This window comes from Vipera ursinii (genome assembly GCF_947247035.1).
Source record: "Vipera ursinii genome assembly, chromosome: 2".
NCBI lineage: Eukaryota > Metazoa > Chordata > Lepidosauria > Squamata > Viperidae > Vipera > Vipera ursinii.
The window spans coordinates 187332887-187348909 of record NC_139513.1 but is presented as its reverse complement, the minus strand read 5'-3'; the positions used below and the strand labels follow the sequence as shown (position 1 = coordinate 187348909).

General features: G+C 45.9%; 1 protein-coding gene across 2 annotated transcripts in view; it reads left to right on the top strand.

Annotated features, from left to right (window-relative positions):
• Positions 1-7781: 7781 nt before the first annotated feature.
• LOC310636423 (lymphocyte function-associated antigen 3-like) overlaps positions 7782-16023 on the top strand; it is a 40380-nt gene continuing 32138 nt past the window's right edge. For both annotated transcript variants that reach the window (XM_083356240.1, XM_083356239.1), the window contains exon 1: positions 7782-7952. In XM_083356240.1, coding sequence (XP_083212366.1) covers positions 7886-7952 — 67 coding nt within the window. In that variant the 5' untranslated portion in view covers positions 7782-7885. The remainder of the gene's footprint in view (positions 7953-16023) is intronic.

The following is a 16023-nucleotide window of genomic DNA, read 5'->3' as shown; positions in this document are numbered from 1 at the left end:
GACCACCTGCTGCAGGCATCAACTCCCCTCCGCCCTGTGCGTGCCCACAGAGAGGGCCTCCTCAGGGTGCCTCCAGTCAGGGAATGTCGACTGGTGGCCCCCAGGGGGAGGGCCTTCTCTGTGGGTGCCCCGGCACTATGGAACCAACTGCCGGTTGAGCTCCGGATGGCATCGGACCTCCGATCCTTCCGTCGCGGGTTGAAGACCCACTTGTTTGAGTAATCTGGTCTGGCCTGAAGGGGAATATGGGTTTTTTAATTGGTTTTATCATTTTACTATTGTTGTATTTTAATTGGGCATGGTTTAATTTTCTTTTAATTTTTGTAGACCTATTTATATATGCCCTGTGAACCGCCCTGAGTCCCTAGGGAGAAGGGCGGTATAGAAATCCAATAAATGAAATGAAAATGAAATGAATGGTTGAGCAACTAAATATGCCTCGCCCACCAAAGAGGTTTAGGAGGGACACAATAGCTTTCTTCCAGTACTTGAGGGGCTGTAAGAGAGAAAAGGGGGTTGACGTATTCTCCAAAGCATGGCTTTTCACTGGCTTTTCACCCATTGTACCACTTTTAGGATATGGCAACATCCGAGTACCACCAGTCACCTAGCAAGGTGTCAAAAACTTGATGACCAAAAAAAAAGGAAAAAGGTGATGATGTATATGTAGTCCTCAACTTACAACAGTTTGCTTAGTGACTGTTTGAAGTTACAATGGCACTGAAAAATGTGCCCCCCAAGCCACAGCCAAGCAAGACACCTGCCTGCCCGCCTGGCAGTGCTCTTCCTCCTGTCCGAGGTTTTCATTGTTGTGAGCATTTCTGTTGAGGATTGGCAGTGGGGGTGGGGTGGTGTTCTGTACCACCCTGCTACCGGCCCTGCAGAAAAGGCAGGGACAACCCCTTTACAAACAGCAAGAGGCTGGAATTAAGCCTGCCAAATTTATTAACATAAAACAGAGCAAAACAAGACACCAACCATGAAACAGGAGCTATGAAACAGGAACTAATCAAGCGGGTGCCTTCAGCAAACCAGCCCTCCCACGCATTCCCCTTTTATACAGTTCAGAGCATGGCTTCTCTCTGCCTCCTTCCGAGGTGCCCCATTGCCTTCCTCTGTTTACTCCTGTTTGACTACCTCCTGCGTCGGGCATCCTTGAACAGGGCCAGCTGTGGGTCATCTTCATCCACGCTGTCAGGCTCACACAGCTGGGTCTCCATCGTGACCAGGTGGGAGGGGCCTGACTGAGGGCTGTCATCAGCAAGATCTTCAACCCCCTCAGCAAGCTCTTCAACACCCCCCTCCTCCTCTGAGTCGTCCGACCCAACTGCCGAACCCACAGGCTGACCCTGAATCACAACAGGTGGGGGTGGGAGTTTGGTTTTTATTTCCCCCCCCCGCTGGGTGGTTGCAGCAGGTTTTGGTCACTTCATAAGACCCTGGGACACTGTGACCATCATAAATATGAATCAGTTGCCAAGCATCTGAATGTAAATCACAAGAGCCTGGAGATGCTGCAACATTCCAGATGATCGGTGCTTCTTCTGGGCTCAGCAGACATGCCGGGATCAGCGCCGAGCTCCAGCTGGAGCCTGGTGCTGATCCTGGCACTTCCACTGAGCTCTGACAGCCCTGAACAAGCACCAATCAGCTGGAAAGCAGTGCTGATCCTGGTGCTTCTGCTGAGCCCTGATAGCCATGCAGCTCCAACTATCTCTCATTCAGGCTTGTGCAGTGCTGCCACCGGTTCAGCTCATTCCCCTCTCCCGCTACCACTTTTTTAGGATGGTCACGTACCACTGGGCAGGTTCCAATGTACCACAGGTGGTACCTGTACCACTGGTTGAAAAGCCTTGCTCCAAAGCACCTGAGGGCAGGACAAGAAGTAAAGAGATATTTTCTGAGAGTCAGAGCAATTTATCAGTGGATCAGCTTGGCTCCTGGGTTTGTGGGTGCTCCATTCACTAGAGGTTTTCAAGAATAAACTGGACAACCATTTCACCAAGGTGGTATAAAGTCTCCTGCCTTGAATGTTCTAATTATTTCAAGTGGACTATGGCCTACTGTATTCACAATGAAGAAGGGTGAATGTTGTCCTGCTGCAGTTTGAGAGAAAATATTAAACATCCTTTCTCTGCTGGGCTTCAGAGAGTCCTCTTCTATCAGCCAGGTCTTCTTCATGTACTGCAGGGGCAGGGCAAATTTATCTAGAGCTGCTTTGTCTTCTGTGAAAAGGGAAGCTGTTCCTCAAAATATCCCATTCAAAATACTACTCACTTGGCTAACCAGTTTGTATTGTCCCTGATCTTGTTGGGATTTTCCCATTTTGTCTTCTTTGTTAGGAGCTAACATGAAAATAGGAAGGGGTGTCATGTAGAATTGGGGAAATAAAAGTAGGGACAAAAAGCTATCCTTGATTCCTTCTTCCTTTTCAGGTAAAGTCAGTAATGGTGATCACTAAATAAAAGGGGTATAATTATTGGTTGTCACTCTCCATGGCACAGGGCTAACATATTTGAAGGCCCCTCGCTCCAATGGTTTCTGCCCACCCAACAAATTCATATAGAAACAGTATGCCCTGAGTCCTTTCTATTGAACTGTGAGACCCAGGAAGTGTGCCTTCTCTATCATTGTGTCTGCACTGCAGTTGGGATGGTCTTGATCCTGCTGGGCTTTAAAAAGACCCTGAACCTTGGGCTCTTCCCTTGCAGGAGCCTTGGTGTGGGTCAGTATGGGTTCTGTGAATTTTTGTGCCTGGAACTATAGGTATTATAATGATAGGTTTTGTCTACTGGTTCATTGGATTGCTACTACTGAGGTCTTCTTTGCATGCACATAATGTTGTTAAATTAATCATTCAGTATAAATTGGATGACTAAGCAGGGGGAGAGGAAAGGAGGAAGGACCGGTATGTGGCTCATTGCTGTGGTATTCAGAGAATTTATATCTTCAGCTCTAGGTATTCATATCATCCAGCAGATTGAGAAGAGTTGCCAGACAGGACAGATCACTCTTTGAGCAAGTTGGGGTTGTTCTTCACTTGGTCTTTGCTCTCTCCTCTGGTACAGAGGACTGGCTATGTTGAAAGAGGTGCAATCACAGAATAAAGTATAAAGGATTAAGATGAAAAATTTCCTAGACACTCGGGCATTGGGAGAGAAGAGGAAGAGATGATCATCTTGTTTCATTTGAAGAATCTAAAATAGAATAACAGAGTTGGAAAGGACCTTGTAAGTCATCTAGTCCAACCCCTTGCCCAAGCAGGAATCCCTACACCATTTCTGACAGATGGCAATTGTATTATATATGTAAACAGTTCCGTAATAGATATGTATATATGTTAACCGTTCAAATAATACTGCAGCAGCAAAGTGTATAAACTAAAAGCCTCCTGACAGGAAAACACGTGGGAACTTTGACAGCTGTCAAAGTTCCCCGCACAGCGCAGGCGCCACCACTGACAGCTCGCGGCTGTCAAACCCCGGACTACGAGGAAGCCTGAGCTGTCAAAGCATCCACCGCACAGCGCAGGCGCGACCGCTGACAGCTCGCGGCTGTCAAAACACCAAGCCACGCGGAAGCCGGAGCTGTCAACAGAAGACGACGCGGATTGGTCCCTGCCTGACACGGCGCCAAAATAAACACCTCTGATTGGTCCTCGCTACCAGCTGCCGGCTATAAAAGCCGGACAAGTTATTCTATGTTTGCCTTGCTCTTAATAAACCTGTTGTTACTAGCCTGTCGTCCCGAGTGGTCCTTCGGCTACTTCACTGGCGACGAAGGTGGGATCGCTCCGGAGCTGAAGTCACGGCCGAGGAAGGAAGTTCCCGGCAAGAGCTGTCACGGAAGTTTTAACTTCCATCGGAGCAACCCAGGACCGGACGACATGGCAAACTTCGGCCGTGTGAGGGAGTTTGATACCCGCCATCCCGAGAGATGGCAATCACACCTCGGCCAAGTCGAGGGATTCCTCCTCGTCAGTAAAATCACTGACGACCGAGCAAAGGCCGCCGCTCTGCTGTACATCAGCGGGCCCCCGGTGTACGATGCAGCCGTCGGGTTGTTCAGCCCAGTGCCCATCACTGAAGTATCCTACGCGGACTTGGTGGACCAGCTGAGCAAGTACTACATGCCGGCTCGATCAGAGCTGTACTGGCGGGTGCAATTCGCACAAAAGAAACAACGGCAGGACGAGCCCGCCAACGAGTTCATCGCCGGGGTCAGACACGCCGCAAGGAACTGCTGCTTCCCCGACCTGGAAGACCGCATCAGAGACCAGGTGGTGATCGGTCTGAGGGACGAGAAGCTACAGAAAAAACTGACGTCCAAACCCGACATGAACCTGGCCGAGCTGACCAGGGAGATCATGGCATACGAACACAGCCACAAGAAGAAGCCGACCAACACGACCCCAGAGACCCCCGCGACCGTCTACCAGGAAAGCGCAGCCTTCAGCGACAGTGGAGAGTCGGTAGATTTCACCGACGGAGAAGCCCTACAGCGCCGAATGGAGCACCGACAGCCGAGAAGGGGCAAAACGTCGGACCGCCGGGGGTCCAGGAACCCTCCACCGCCACCACCGCGTTACGAGCAACGAGCCGCCTGTGCCAGCTGCGGGGGCAATCATGCCCGAGGAAGTTGCCGCTTTAGGAACGCGAAATGCCACAATTGCGGGAAGACTGGCCACATCAACCCGGTGTGCCGCAGCAAGGGCCGGGACAACATCAATGAGGTGGAGGCAAACCCCCCAGGTAGGCCGGCTGCCCAGGCCAGCAGAGAACCCCACCCAGGCCCCCTGGTAGAGACAGTGGACAGGGTAAACAGCATAAGCGCCAAGGTTAAGATCTGGGTCAGAATTCAGGGGGTGCCCTGCCACATGGAAGTAGATTCTGGGTCGGCAGTTTCCTTAATTTCGCTGACAACCTATCAGGAGATCTGTCAGCAAGGCCGAGGACAAATTCCCCTGAAACAAACTCAGGTACACCTAGCTGACTTCCAGAAAATCCCCATTCCGTTGGAGGGGAAAGCCAAGGTCATAGTGCAGTACAAGGGGTTCAAGGGTCCCCTGGAGGTTTTAGTTACACCAGGGAACCGCACCAATCTGATAGGACTAAACTGGTTCAGTCCACTAGGCATTGCTTTAACAGGGGTTAACACCATTCTAACACCCAGCCTAGAAGCCGTTTGCGATAAGTTCGCCGACGTTTTCGATGGCACTTTAGGGAAATACACGGGTCCCCCCATCTCCTTACAGTTAAACCCTGCAATCCAACCAATTAAGATAAGAGCCAGGAGGGTACCTTTTGCCCTTAAAGAAAAAATCGAAAACGAGCTTGATCGCCTCGTAGGACTAGGGGTGCTTGAGCCAACAGAAGGGGGAACCTGGGAGACCCCTATTGTCACCCCAATCAAACCTAATGGTGAAGTGAGACTGTGCGCTGATTATAAGGCAACAGTCAACCTAGCCCTCAGCCCCCATGCCTACCCGGTGCCAGCGGTAAGGGACGTATTTGCTTCCATCCGCTCTGGCGCCCTTTTCGCCAAGCTTGATCTCACACAGGCGTATTTGCAGCTGCCTGTCACTGAGGACACTGCGGAGGCCCAGACAATTGTCACCCACCGCGGTGCCTTTAAGGTAAAGAGGCTCCAATTCTTTACCTGGTTTATGTATTAGTTGATAGGAATAGGCTGCTAAGAAGGTTGACCATCTTAGCATTCTCGGGGAGAGAATTTGTGGAGTAGTTTTGTTCCACGTGAATATGCCTAGCAGGGGTTTGTGATCTGTAATTATAGTAAATGGTCTTCCATATAGGTAATCATGAAATTTTTTGACCCCTGCTACTATTGCTAGGGCTTCCCTGTCAATTTGTGCATAGTTTCTTTCAGCTTTGGTTAGAGTGCGTGAATAGAAGGCTATGGGTCTTTGTGTACCGTCCTTGAATATGTGACTTAAGACAGCCCCGATTCCATAGGGAGAGGCATCGCAAGCGATGCATATTGGGGTGTCCTCCCTGAAAAGGGTGATAGTTGAACTGTGACAGATAATCTTTTTTAACGATTGGAAGCTACTCTCATGTTCTTTGGTCCAGGACCAAGTTGTACCCTTGTCTAGGAGTCTATGCAGAGGCTCCGCAATAGTGGCTTTATGGGGGATGAAGGCGTGGTAAAAGTTTAACAATCCTAAAAAGGATTGAAGCTCTTGTTTATTCCTAGGGCTGGGTGCGGTCTGAATAGCCTGATTAGCTCTGGAGGTGGTCATGGGATCAAAGACCACCCACCTATCTAAAAGACTATCAGTGGGCAGGTTCAAACATCCAAGAGGAAAGAAACGCACCAGGGGAGGGGTAAGGGGTGTATTATATATGTAAACAGTTCCGTAATAGATATGTATATATGTTAACCGTTCAAATAATACTGCAGCAGCAAAGTGTATAAACTAAAAGCCTCCTGACAGGAAAACACGCGGGAACTTTGACAGCTGTCAAAGTTCCCCGCACAGCGCAGGCGCCACCACTGACAGCTCGCGGCTGTCAAACCCCGGACTACGAGGAAGCCTGAGCTGTCAAAGCATCCACCGCACAGCGCAGGCGCGACCGCTGACAGCTCGCGGCTGTCAAAACACCAAGCCACGCGGAAGCCGGAGCTGTCAACAGAAGACGACGCGGATTGGTCCCTGCCTGACACGGCGCCAAAATAAACACCTCTGATTGGTCCTCGCTACCAGCTGCCGGCTATAAAAGCCGGACAAGTTATTCTATGTTTGCCTTGCTCTTAATAAACCTGTTGTTACTAGCCTGTCGTCCCGAGTGGTCCTTCGGCTACTTCAGCAATCCAGTCTCTTCTTGAAAGCTTCCAGTGATGAAGCACCAACAACATCTGAAGGCAATCTGTTCCATTGGTTGATTGTTCTCGCTGTCAGGAAATTTCTCCTTATTTCCAGGTTGAATTTCTCCTTGATCAGTTTCCATCCATTATTCCTTGTCTGGCCTTCAGGTGCATTGGAAAATAGGTTGACCCCATTCTTCTCAGTGAGACCTTCTCAAATATTGGAACACTGCTATCATGTCTCCACTGGTCCTTCTCTTTACTAGACTAGCCATGCCCAGTTCCTGTAACAGTTCTTCATATGTTTAAACCTCCAGTCCCCTAATCATCCTTGATGCTCTTCTCTGTACTTTCTCCAGAGTCTCAACTTCTTTTTTATATTATAGAGACCAAAATTGATTGCAGTATTCTAGGTGTGTTCTTACTAAGGTTTTATAGAGTGCTATTAGTACCTCACATGAACTTGATTGAATCCCTCTGTTAATGCAATTTAGGATTGCATTGGCTTTTTTGGCTACCACCGCACACTGTTGGCTCATATTTAATTGACTGTCCATTAAGACTCCAAGATCCCTCTCACAGTTCCTGCTATTAAGCCTGATTTCACCCAATATATATGTGTACTTCCCCTCCCCTCTTGTCTAAGACTTTACTGTTCTCTATGCTGAATTTCATTTTGTTAGTTAGTGCCCAGTGTTCAAGTCTGTCAAGATCCCTCTGGATCTTGAGCCTATCATCTAGGGTGGGAACCACATCAGCTCTTTCACAATCCTTAGGTACTTCCCGGGTTCTCCAGGATTTTTTTAAATATGGTGCAGTGGTTCTGAGATGACATCTGCCAGCTCCTTCTGAACTCTGGGATGTAATCTGTCGGATCCTGGTGATTTATGTTCATCAAGACCAGACAGGTGTTCTCTTACCATTTTTTATTTATTTTAAGTAGTCTGTCTTTTTCAGTTACGTTTTTGGTGGGTTCGGCTATAATTTGTTTTTTCGTGAAGGCCGATGCAAAGTCGCTTCGCTCATTTTCACTTTCGATATTCACTATTCAGTTCCGACTATGACAGTCTGGAAACGTCTCCTCTGGGCGCTCCTGGGGGCAGCGGCCGCGCTCTGTGTTGCGAAAGGTAAGGAAGGAGACGCTCCCTTTGCTCGCCCCCCTGTCCGCATCCTTGTTTTCCGTCTCCGAACTCCGATCTTGCTTGGCTAGCCGGAACGGAGTCCGGTTTCAGCGGGGCCTTCTTACCAACGGGCCTCCTCATCACAGAAGTGGGGGTTTGATAGGGGCCTGTCCTTACAGGTGACCTACGCCGCCTCCTCGCATGCCCGGTTAGAGAGGGCGCGGACTTTTAAGAAAAGAAGAATACAAACGTGTTGTGGGGATTTTATGATGCACCCGAGGCGCCAAGTCGCTGTCTGCCATCCTCGGGCTGCCCTTGGCCACAGGGCAAACGTTTGAGTCCTTCCGTTTCTCAAGGATTAAAGCGCTCCCAAAGACCAAATCCGGAGGAGACGAACTCTGGCACTCACAACGCTCTCCCCTACAGCAGTTTTTTTTTTTTTGGGGGGGGGGAATAACCCAAAAAGTCCCACATGAGCTGAGAATAACAAGGGGCCATGGAAACCACAGCTCCTCTTCCCTGACATGGCACCTTCTATATGAATTCAAGGACTCATTTTACAACATGTTACCTGGTAAAATATCCGGGAAATTCTGATCTTTTTTATATGCAGCTATTACTATCAGATCAATATGACACAGTTTCTTTGAATGTAGCTAAGTTCTGCTTTACTGTCTGTAAAATTAGGCAGACTTAGCCACTGTTATCCCATTATCTCAGCACTAACTACACTATAGTATTAAGTCTTTTTCTGCTTTGTTTCATTTTATTTCAGTGTTTTAATTTTGATCTGTGCCATAATAACACTGAAAGGCCGAGCCTCTCTTTTCTCACTGCCCTCCGAGCAACCGGAAAGGCTGGGAACGGCGAGCGTTGCCGGGAACAGGGTTGCGATTTCGCTGCAAGTGGCTTGTCTTTTATTTGTTGAAATTTCTGCTACAAACGTTTATGGATGGTGTTAATAGCGCTCTCCGTAAATGTAGTTACCGTTTATTTACTTTTCATGACATTAAATTGTACCCTATTGTATCCACATTGGTTCTATTCACCACATCCTTCAGTTTAAAAAGTTAGTTTGTGAGGCAGATAGAAACTCACTTTGTCGTTAGCTACTTTGGTGCTGCTTTCTCTTCCCAATGTTACCTTAATAATAGCCGGAGCCATGGCAGAAATAAGTTGTTGATTGAAGGCTAGCGAACTTCAGGACTGAAGGATTTAGAGCAAGCATAATGCATTTTCTCTGAGCAATTTAGAAAAGAGGAACCATGCTGGATCACACCATGTCCAACCAAAAGCATTTAAGAAGCTCCAGAAAGCAATAACTCTCTTTCCATCATTGGGTAAAGGGTTTCAGGGTTTAGTGACCCTAGTCTGAACAACCGAGTTGCCAGCGAAATATCAGGAAATCTGTCTAGGCTCTAGACTGCAGTCACTAAACCTTGAAACTCAGTCCTGCCCAATACATACTAACAACAACAACAACAATAATAATTGGAAGGGACTTTGGAGGTCATCTAGTCTAACCCCCTGCTCAAGCAGGAATCACTATACCATTTCAGACAAATGGCTGTCCAGTCTCTTCTTAAAAACTTCCAATGTTGGAGCATTCACAGCTTCTGGAGGCAGGTTGTTCCACTGGTTAATTGTTCTAACAATTGAAAGCCTAAACCAGTATACAGTATTCCTCTTTCTCCTATTGTTCCACTCCAACAACTGAGGTTTAAGGCATACTTTGGGTGATTTGGCATTATTATTATTTTTATATTTATATTCTCCCTTTCACTCAGTTATATTCATAGTACTCTCTACTGCTATCTTTCCCTACAACAACTCTATTAAGTAAGTTGGGGAGGAGGTAAGAGACAGTGGCAAAGACAAAATCCATCACACTAGCTCTGCCATTTTATGTTTAAAAATCAACTGAAATAAAATAGTCTGGGCTAGTTTACACTAATACCATGTATTTTTACTGAAGGGAAAATGAGAAAATCCTTCCCAAAATTGCTGTCATTAAGAATAACTTCACATTTTAGTTGCAATAAAAAGATTTTATGATAGAAGCTTTGTTCAGTTGCTGGTACACAAAGTTTGGATTTACTTAAATCAAAGTAACTTAATTGATATGTAACATAAATTAACAAAAAGTTCTGTTTTCTGATGCATGTCAAGTGACTTTTATAATTTTTAATTCATTGCTTATTTATTTATATCCTGCCTTTATTATTTTTATAAATATTAATTCAAATATAAGGCTGCAGTTGATTATAACTACCTATTATACTTAAAGGATATAATAAAAAAGTTTCCATATGTTTTATCTATTATTAAAGGTAAATTGTAAATTAAGAATATCTGATCATTTCTGCTTTATGACACAAAATTAGATTACTTGCTTGAAAATTAATTGCCTAGGAGAGGGATATCAACACTCCCTTTCTGAAGTTTCAGATTGTTTATAAGCCCTCAAACAATTATTATATGAAAATAATTTAATTAATATTACTTTAACTAATAATATTAATAATAATAAGAAAACAATAATAGAACAGAACAGAATAGAATAACAGAGTTGGAAGGGGCCTTGGAGGTCATCTAGTCCAACCCCCTGCTCAGGCAGGAAACCCTATACCATTTCAGACAAATGGTTGTCCAATCTCTTCTTAAAAACTTCTAGTGTTGGAGCATATACAACTTCTGGAGATAAGTTGTTCCACTTGTTAATTGTTCTAACTGTCAGGAAATTTCTTCTTAGTTCTAGGCTGCTTCTCTCCTTGACTAGTTTCTATCCACTGCTTCTTGTCCTACCCTCAAGTGCTTTGGAGAATAGCTTCACTCCCTCTTCTTTGTGATAACTCCTGAGATATTGGAACACTGCTGTCATGTCACCCCTAGTCCTTCTTTTCATTGAATTAGACATACCCAATTCCAGCAGCTGTTCCTTATATGTTTTAGCCTCCAGTCCCCTAACCATCTTTGTTAGTCTTCTCTGCACTCTTTCCAGACTTTCAACATCTTTTTTACATTGTGGTGACCAAAACTGATGCAATATTCCAAGTGTGGCATTATAGAGTGGTATTAATACTTCACGTGATCTTGATTCTATCCCTCTGTTAATGCAGCCTAGAACTGTGATGGCTTTTTTGGCAGCTGCAGCATACTCTTGGCTCGTATTTAAGTGATTGTCCACTAGGACTCAAAGATCCCTCTCGCAGTTATTACTACTACTGAGCGAGGTGCCACCTATACTGCTCCTGTGCATTTGGTTTTTCTTGCCTAAATGTAGAACCTTACTTTTTTCACCATTAAAATTCATTTTGTTAAATAGCACCCAATGTTCAAGTATGTCAAGATCCTTCTGTATCTTATGCTTATCTTCTGGAGCACTGGTTATTCCTGCCATTTTGGTGTCATCTGCAAATTTGATGAGTTCCCCATCTATCCCCTCATCCAAATTATTGATGAAGATGTTGAAGTGTACTGGGCCTAAAACAGAGCCTTGGGGTACCCCACTGTATACTTCCCTCCATGTAGATGCAGATCCATTGAGTGCGGTTGGTCAGCCAGTTATGAATTCATCTGGTGGTGATGCTGTCTAACCTACATTTTTTCTATCTTATCAAGTAGTATGTTGTGGTCTACTTTATCAAATACCTCACTAAAGTCCAAGTAAATTATATCCACAGCATTCCTCTGGTCCACTAATTTTGTCACCTTGTCAAATAATGCTGTAAGATTTGTCTGGCATGATCTGTTTTTGACAAACCCAAGTTGGCTTTTGGTTATGAAACCAAATAGAAAATAGATAAATTTCACCTTCGGGATTAGGGACTGCTTTGGAATTCAACAGTAATCTCAAAAGAATAATTGAGCCCAGTTGACTTTCCATCATTCATTAACACCCTTTTGAACCCCAACCATCTGTCACCCAGAATTCAGCATTTACCAAAAACTCTACAGCATTTGAGAGGTAGGACTTCACCAAACTGCTCCAACTTATTGTTTTGGTTTCAAGCTACTGCTAGAATAATGTTTATGTGTTGTAACTATAGATTTGTTTTTCTGGTTTATCTAACCTGTTATTAAAGTTCTTTAAAACTGGAAAGTTTGGACTTTATTTCAGGTGCTTTTAATTGATTTAGTAGCATAGGTATTACTGTAATATGAAGAAAAATGCTTCTCTAAGAGAGAAAAAGTAAATGTTTACAGCATATCTTTTGAGTTCAATACATGGATTATATGAGCTATACTAGTAGTATACTAGACTACCAGGAATGAATCAGAATAATATCCCTAGGTCAGCTGAAACAGAAAAGATGGCAGAAAGTTGTTACAAGAATTAGTCCAAGCTCTAAAGTTTGGAGAATGGGGAAGTAAAAGTGTAGGTGTGGGTAGACCACATTCTTCAGATGCTAGTCCTGCCCCTAGTGAAATTTCTTACCATATAAGGAGTCCTAAGTCAGCAAAGGAGGAAAATAGAACACCTTCTTCGAAAGCAGAAGTAGTTCACTGGGAGTTTCCAAGTTTGGTAGAAGTCCCAGAAGAGGAAGTGAAACTCCAAGGGAGAAGCAGAGGGTCAAACTGAAAAACCCTTAAGGGAGTGAGAAATTCATCAGAGAGAAAAGGGGAGTAAAAAACCACAGTAGACAAACTTGTTTGTGGGGTCTTTGGTGCTGTCTGAGCTTGGTTGTTTTCTTGCAGACATTTCATTTCCCAATAGGTAGCATCATCATTGCATCATCTAACAATGATGAAGTTACCTATTTACATAATTGTAAAGACCTGCCTCCGTTAAACCTCCCAAGAAAGCAGAACTCTTGAAACTTGCATTGTCCCAACAGGAACTTTTATTGGAAGGCATTAATAGCAGGATAGTAAGGCAGGATCTGAGGATTTCCTGTGTGAAATGTTACATTAAAAGAGCCCTTTCAAACCCCACCCTAAATGTCCAATCGGCTGGTTTGAATTGAGCCAATCCATAGGTGTTACATTATTGTGGGAAAGAACCCATAAGTTACCATTCTCAAGGCTGTCAGGTCTCTCCACAGATTCTTCCCATCCAACTTGAGATAAGGCTGGAGGCACATTCTTTTCACACCCTGAAGTAAAGTACTTCAAAGAGGATACAATAAAGTGAGGGAAGTACATTGCAGAAAACCCACAGGTCATCCCCCCCATTCCCAGCACAAGCGTTCCCCTCCCAATAGAATGGCAGAACCCAAAAATGAGAGCATAAGAAAGATATACATTGAGGATCTGACATGCCACCCCCCCCTTAAAGAAAAGAGAGATCCACCTGGAGAAGAGAAAATAATAACTCAGAGAAAATATGACATAGCGGTTAGTCAGGTTTATCAGGGTAATGAGTATGAAAATGTTTGAGCAATCTAGGGACCCTCACATGTTTCTTGTGTACCCACTCATTTTGGGATGCTGGAAGATCCTTCCGTGCCACTTATTGAGCGGCTCATGGTTTTGGCAGCTTAGCCCTGGGGACAATCTCAATGGCACACTCTGTGGGATGGTGTGAGGGGCAACTCATCAGAGCCCTTCTTGCTAAAGACCTCAGCCAGGTCCTGGTACTCCCTGAGTATGCCTCCTAATTCCCGATCGTTGATTATTGCCACTACTTCGTGCCTATGCTTCATTATGGGGCTGCAGTGATTATTGGGTGAATGGGACTTCCCTTTTGGGAATCTCAGGTCCCCCGTTCTCCAGTTTACCTGTAGGTTCCATTTTTTAGCCAGGCCAGTCCTAGGATTAGGATTCTATGCCAGGGGTCACTATAAAAGTCAAAGTCTCAGTATGATTCCCCCATGGTTAATTTTACAGGGATTGTGGCAAGGGTGGCTGGGGCACCCCTGCAATAGACCAATTTAACTGACCAAAGAAAATTGGCTTCTTCAGTCTCCTCACCGGAATCCCCAGATTTCCCACCAGAGTTGGCTTATTAAAAATCTGGTGCAGCCCGAGTCCAATAAAGCCTTCAGGGCCACCTTCTTCTCCATCCCTGGGATTAGCAGTTTTATGGGCCTGGTAATGGGTGTGATGGGTTCACTTACCAAGGGCTCATCATCGGAGTTGCTGTCGGGCATCTCTGAACCTTGTCCGGTGGGGTCGGATTTACCCCTCCTGATTTTTCAGAGTATTGGAACTCCATGATCTCTGCTTTTTATAACTGTCTCCCTGGGATGCTGGGGGTGGTGGTTAGTGGCCCCCCCCAGAATGGTCTCCTTTTCTCACCAAAGTCTTTGGCACTCTGCAGATCAATGGCCCTCTTTGCCACATTTAAAGCAAATGAGCACAGGGTGGCTTCAGGGGCTTTTGTCGCCTCTCGCTTCTTCTCCAGTGGGGAACATTTCCACACTTGACTGAAATGATGTTGATTTTGGGCGTGGTCGATCTCTCCCTCCTTGGCTAGGATGCACCAGTCATGGAGGCAGGCAGGGGCTCCTCGGGCAATACAAGCATGGAAGAGGTCATCATTCAGCCCATCCTTGAAACAACTCACCAAGATGTTCTCTGGCCAGTTAAAGATGGCAAGCCAGATCTCAGAATTCTTCACTGTATTCAGCCACTGGGCATTGGCCCTGCCTGACAGTCTTAATGCGATCCCTGGCCTTCCAGTTGGCCAAAGGGTCTTCGAATCTCCATTTCAGCGCTGCCATGAATTGGTTGAAGTTCAGGTGCATCAGGATTGTGCAGGGTGATCATCCATTGAGCCACTGCATCTTCTAGGGCCAGGGTGATGTTTCTGACCCAGGCACCCTCACTAGGGATCTCCTGGCCATACTCCTGTATGTAGCTCAGGATGTGGGCCAGGAAGAAACCCAGTTGCTGGGGATCCCCATCATGCTTCATGCCAAGGGGGAGAGTTTTGCGCTTGGGGTGGCAAGCCCCCTTCCTTCTGGCTCTGCGCCCATTGCCTCTGGTTGGTGTGGCCTGAGCTGGGGTCTTTGCTGTGGTTGTGGCTCCTGTGGTATCTGTGGCACTGGCAGAGGTGCTGGGTTGGTGGGTTTGCTCTTCCCCTTCCCTATTCTTCCTCCAGCCTTTCCTCAATTTTGCCTCAGCAGGGGTCTGTTTCTTCCTCTCTAAGGTTTTTTAAAAGCCTCGGCTTCTGGGTGGCAAGGCTCTGTTGACGGCAGCCATTTCGGCTGTCAGCCCCGCTGTCTTCGTAGAGCCGCCAAAAACAGCGACGATCAGCTGTTTGGCGGCTCGGAAGCCCGCTCCTCGGGAGAAGAGGAGGAGGTGAGCGCCCAGGCAGGGGTAGAGCTCCCCCAGACAGCCAGAGTTGAAACTCTGGTGGTTGAAGGGTTGAGCCCCCCCGCAGCCTGAGTTTGCTCCGGACTCCGGGACACCTCTGCTCCAAGGCTTTGGAGCAGAGCAGGACGCTGCAACCATCCCTGCCAGCGAGAGTGAACTTTGGATTACTTGGATGCAGGCAGAGCTGTGCAGGAGAATAATAATAATAATAATAATAATAATAATAATAATAATAATAATAATAATAATAATAATAATAGCAACAACAACAACAGCAACAATAATAATAACAATAATAATAATAATAATAATAATAATAATAATAATAACAACAGCAACAATAATAATAACAATAATAATAATAATAATTTTATTTATATACCGCCCTTCTCCCGAAGGACTCAGGGCGGTGAACAGGGCAAGCATAAAAAATACAGAATTACAAAAGTTAAAAAGGATTAAATATATGCCCAACTAAAAACAGTAAATACAAATATTAAAATAACAGTAAAAAACCCCACCCATCCCCCATCAGGCCAGGCCGGCTTGTTCAAATAAGAATGTCTTTAGATCGTGACGGAAGGAGGGAAGGTCAGGCTCCATCCGGAGCTCAACCGGTAACCGGTTCCATAGCTCCGGGGCGCCCACAGAGAAGGACCTCCCCCTGGGGGCCACCAATCGACATTCTCTGATCGGTGGCACCCTGAGGAGGCCCTCTCTGTGGGAACGCACAGGGCGGAGGGAAGTTGATGCCGGCAGCAGGTGTTCCCTAAGGTACTCCGGACCCATGCCATGTAGGGCCTTAAACACCATTACC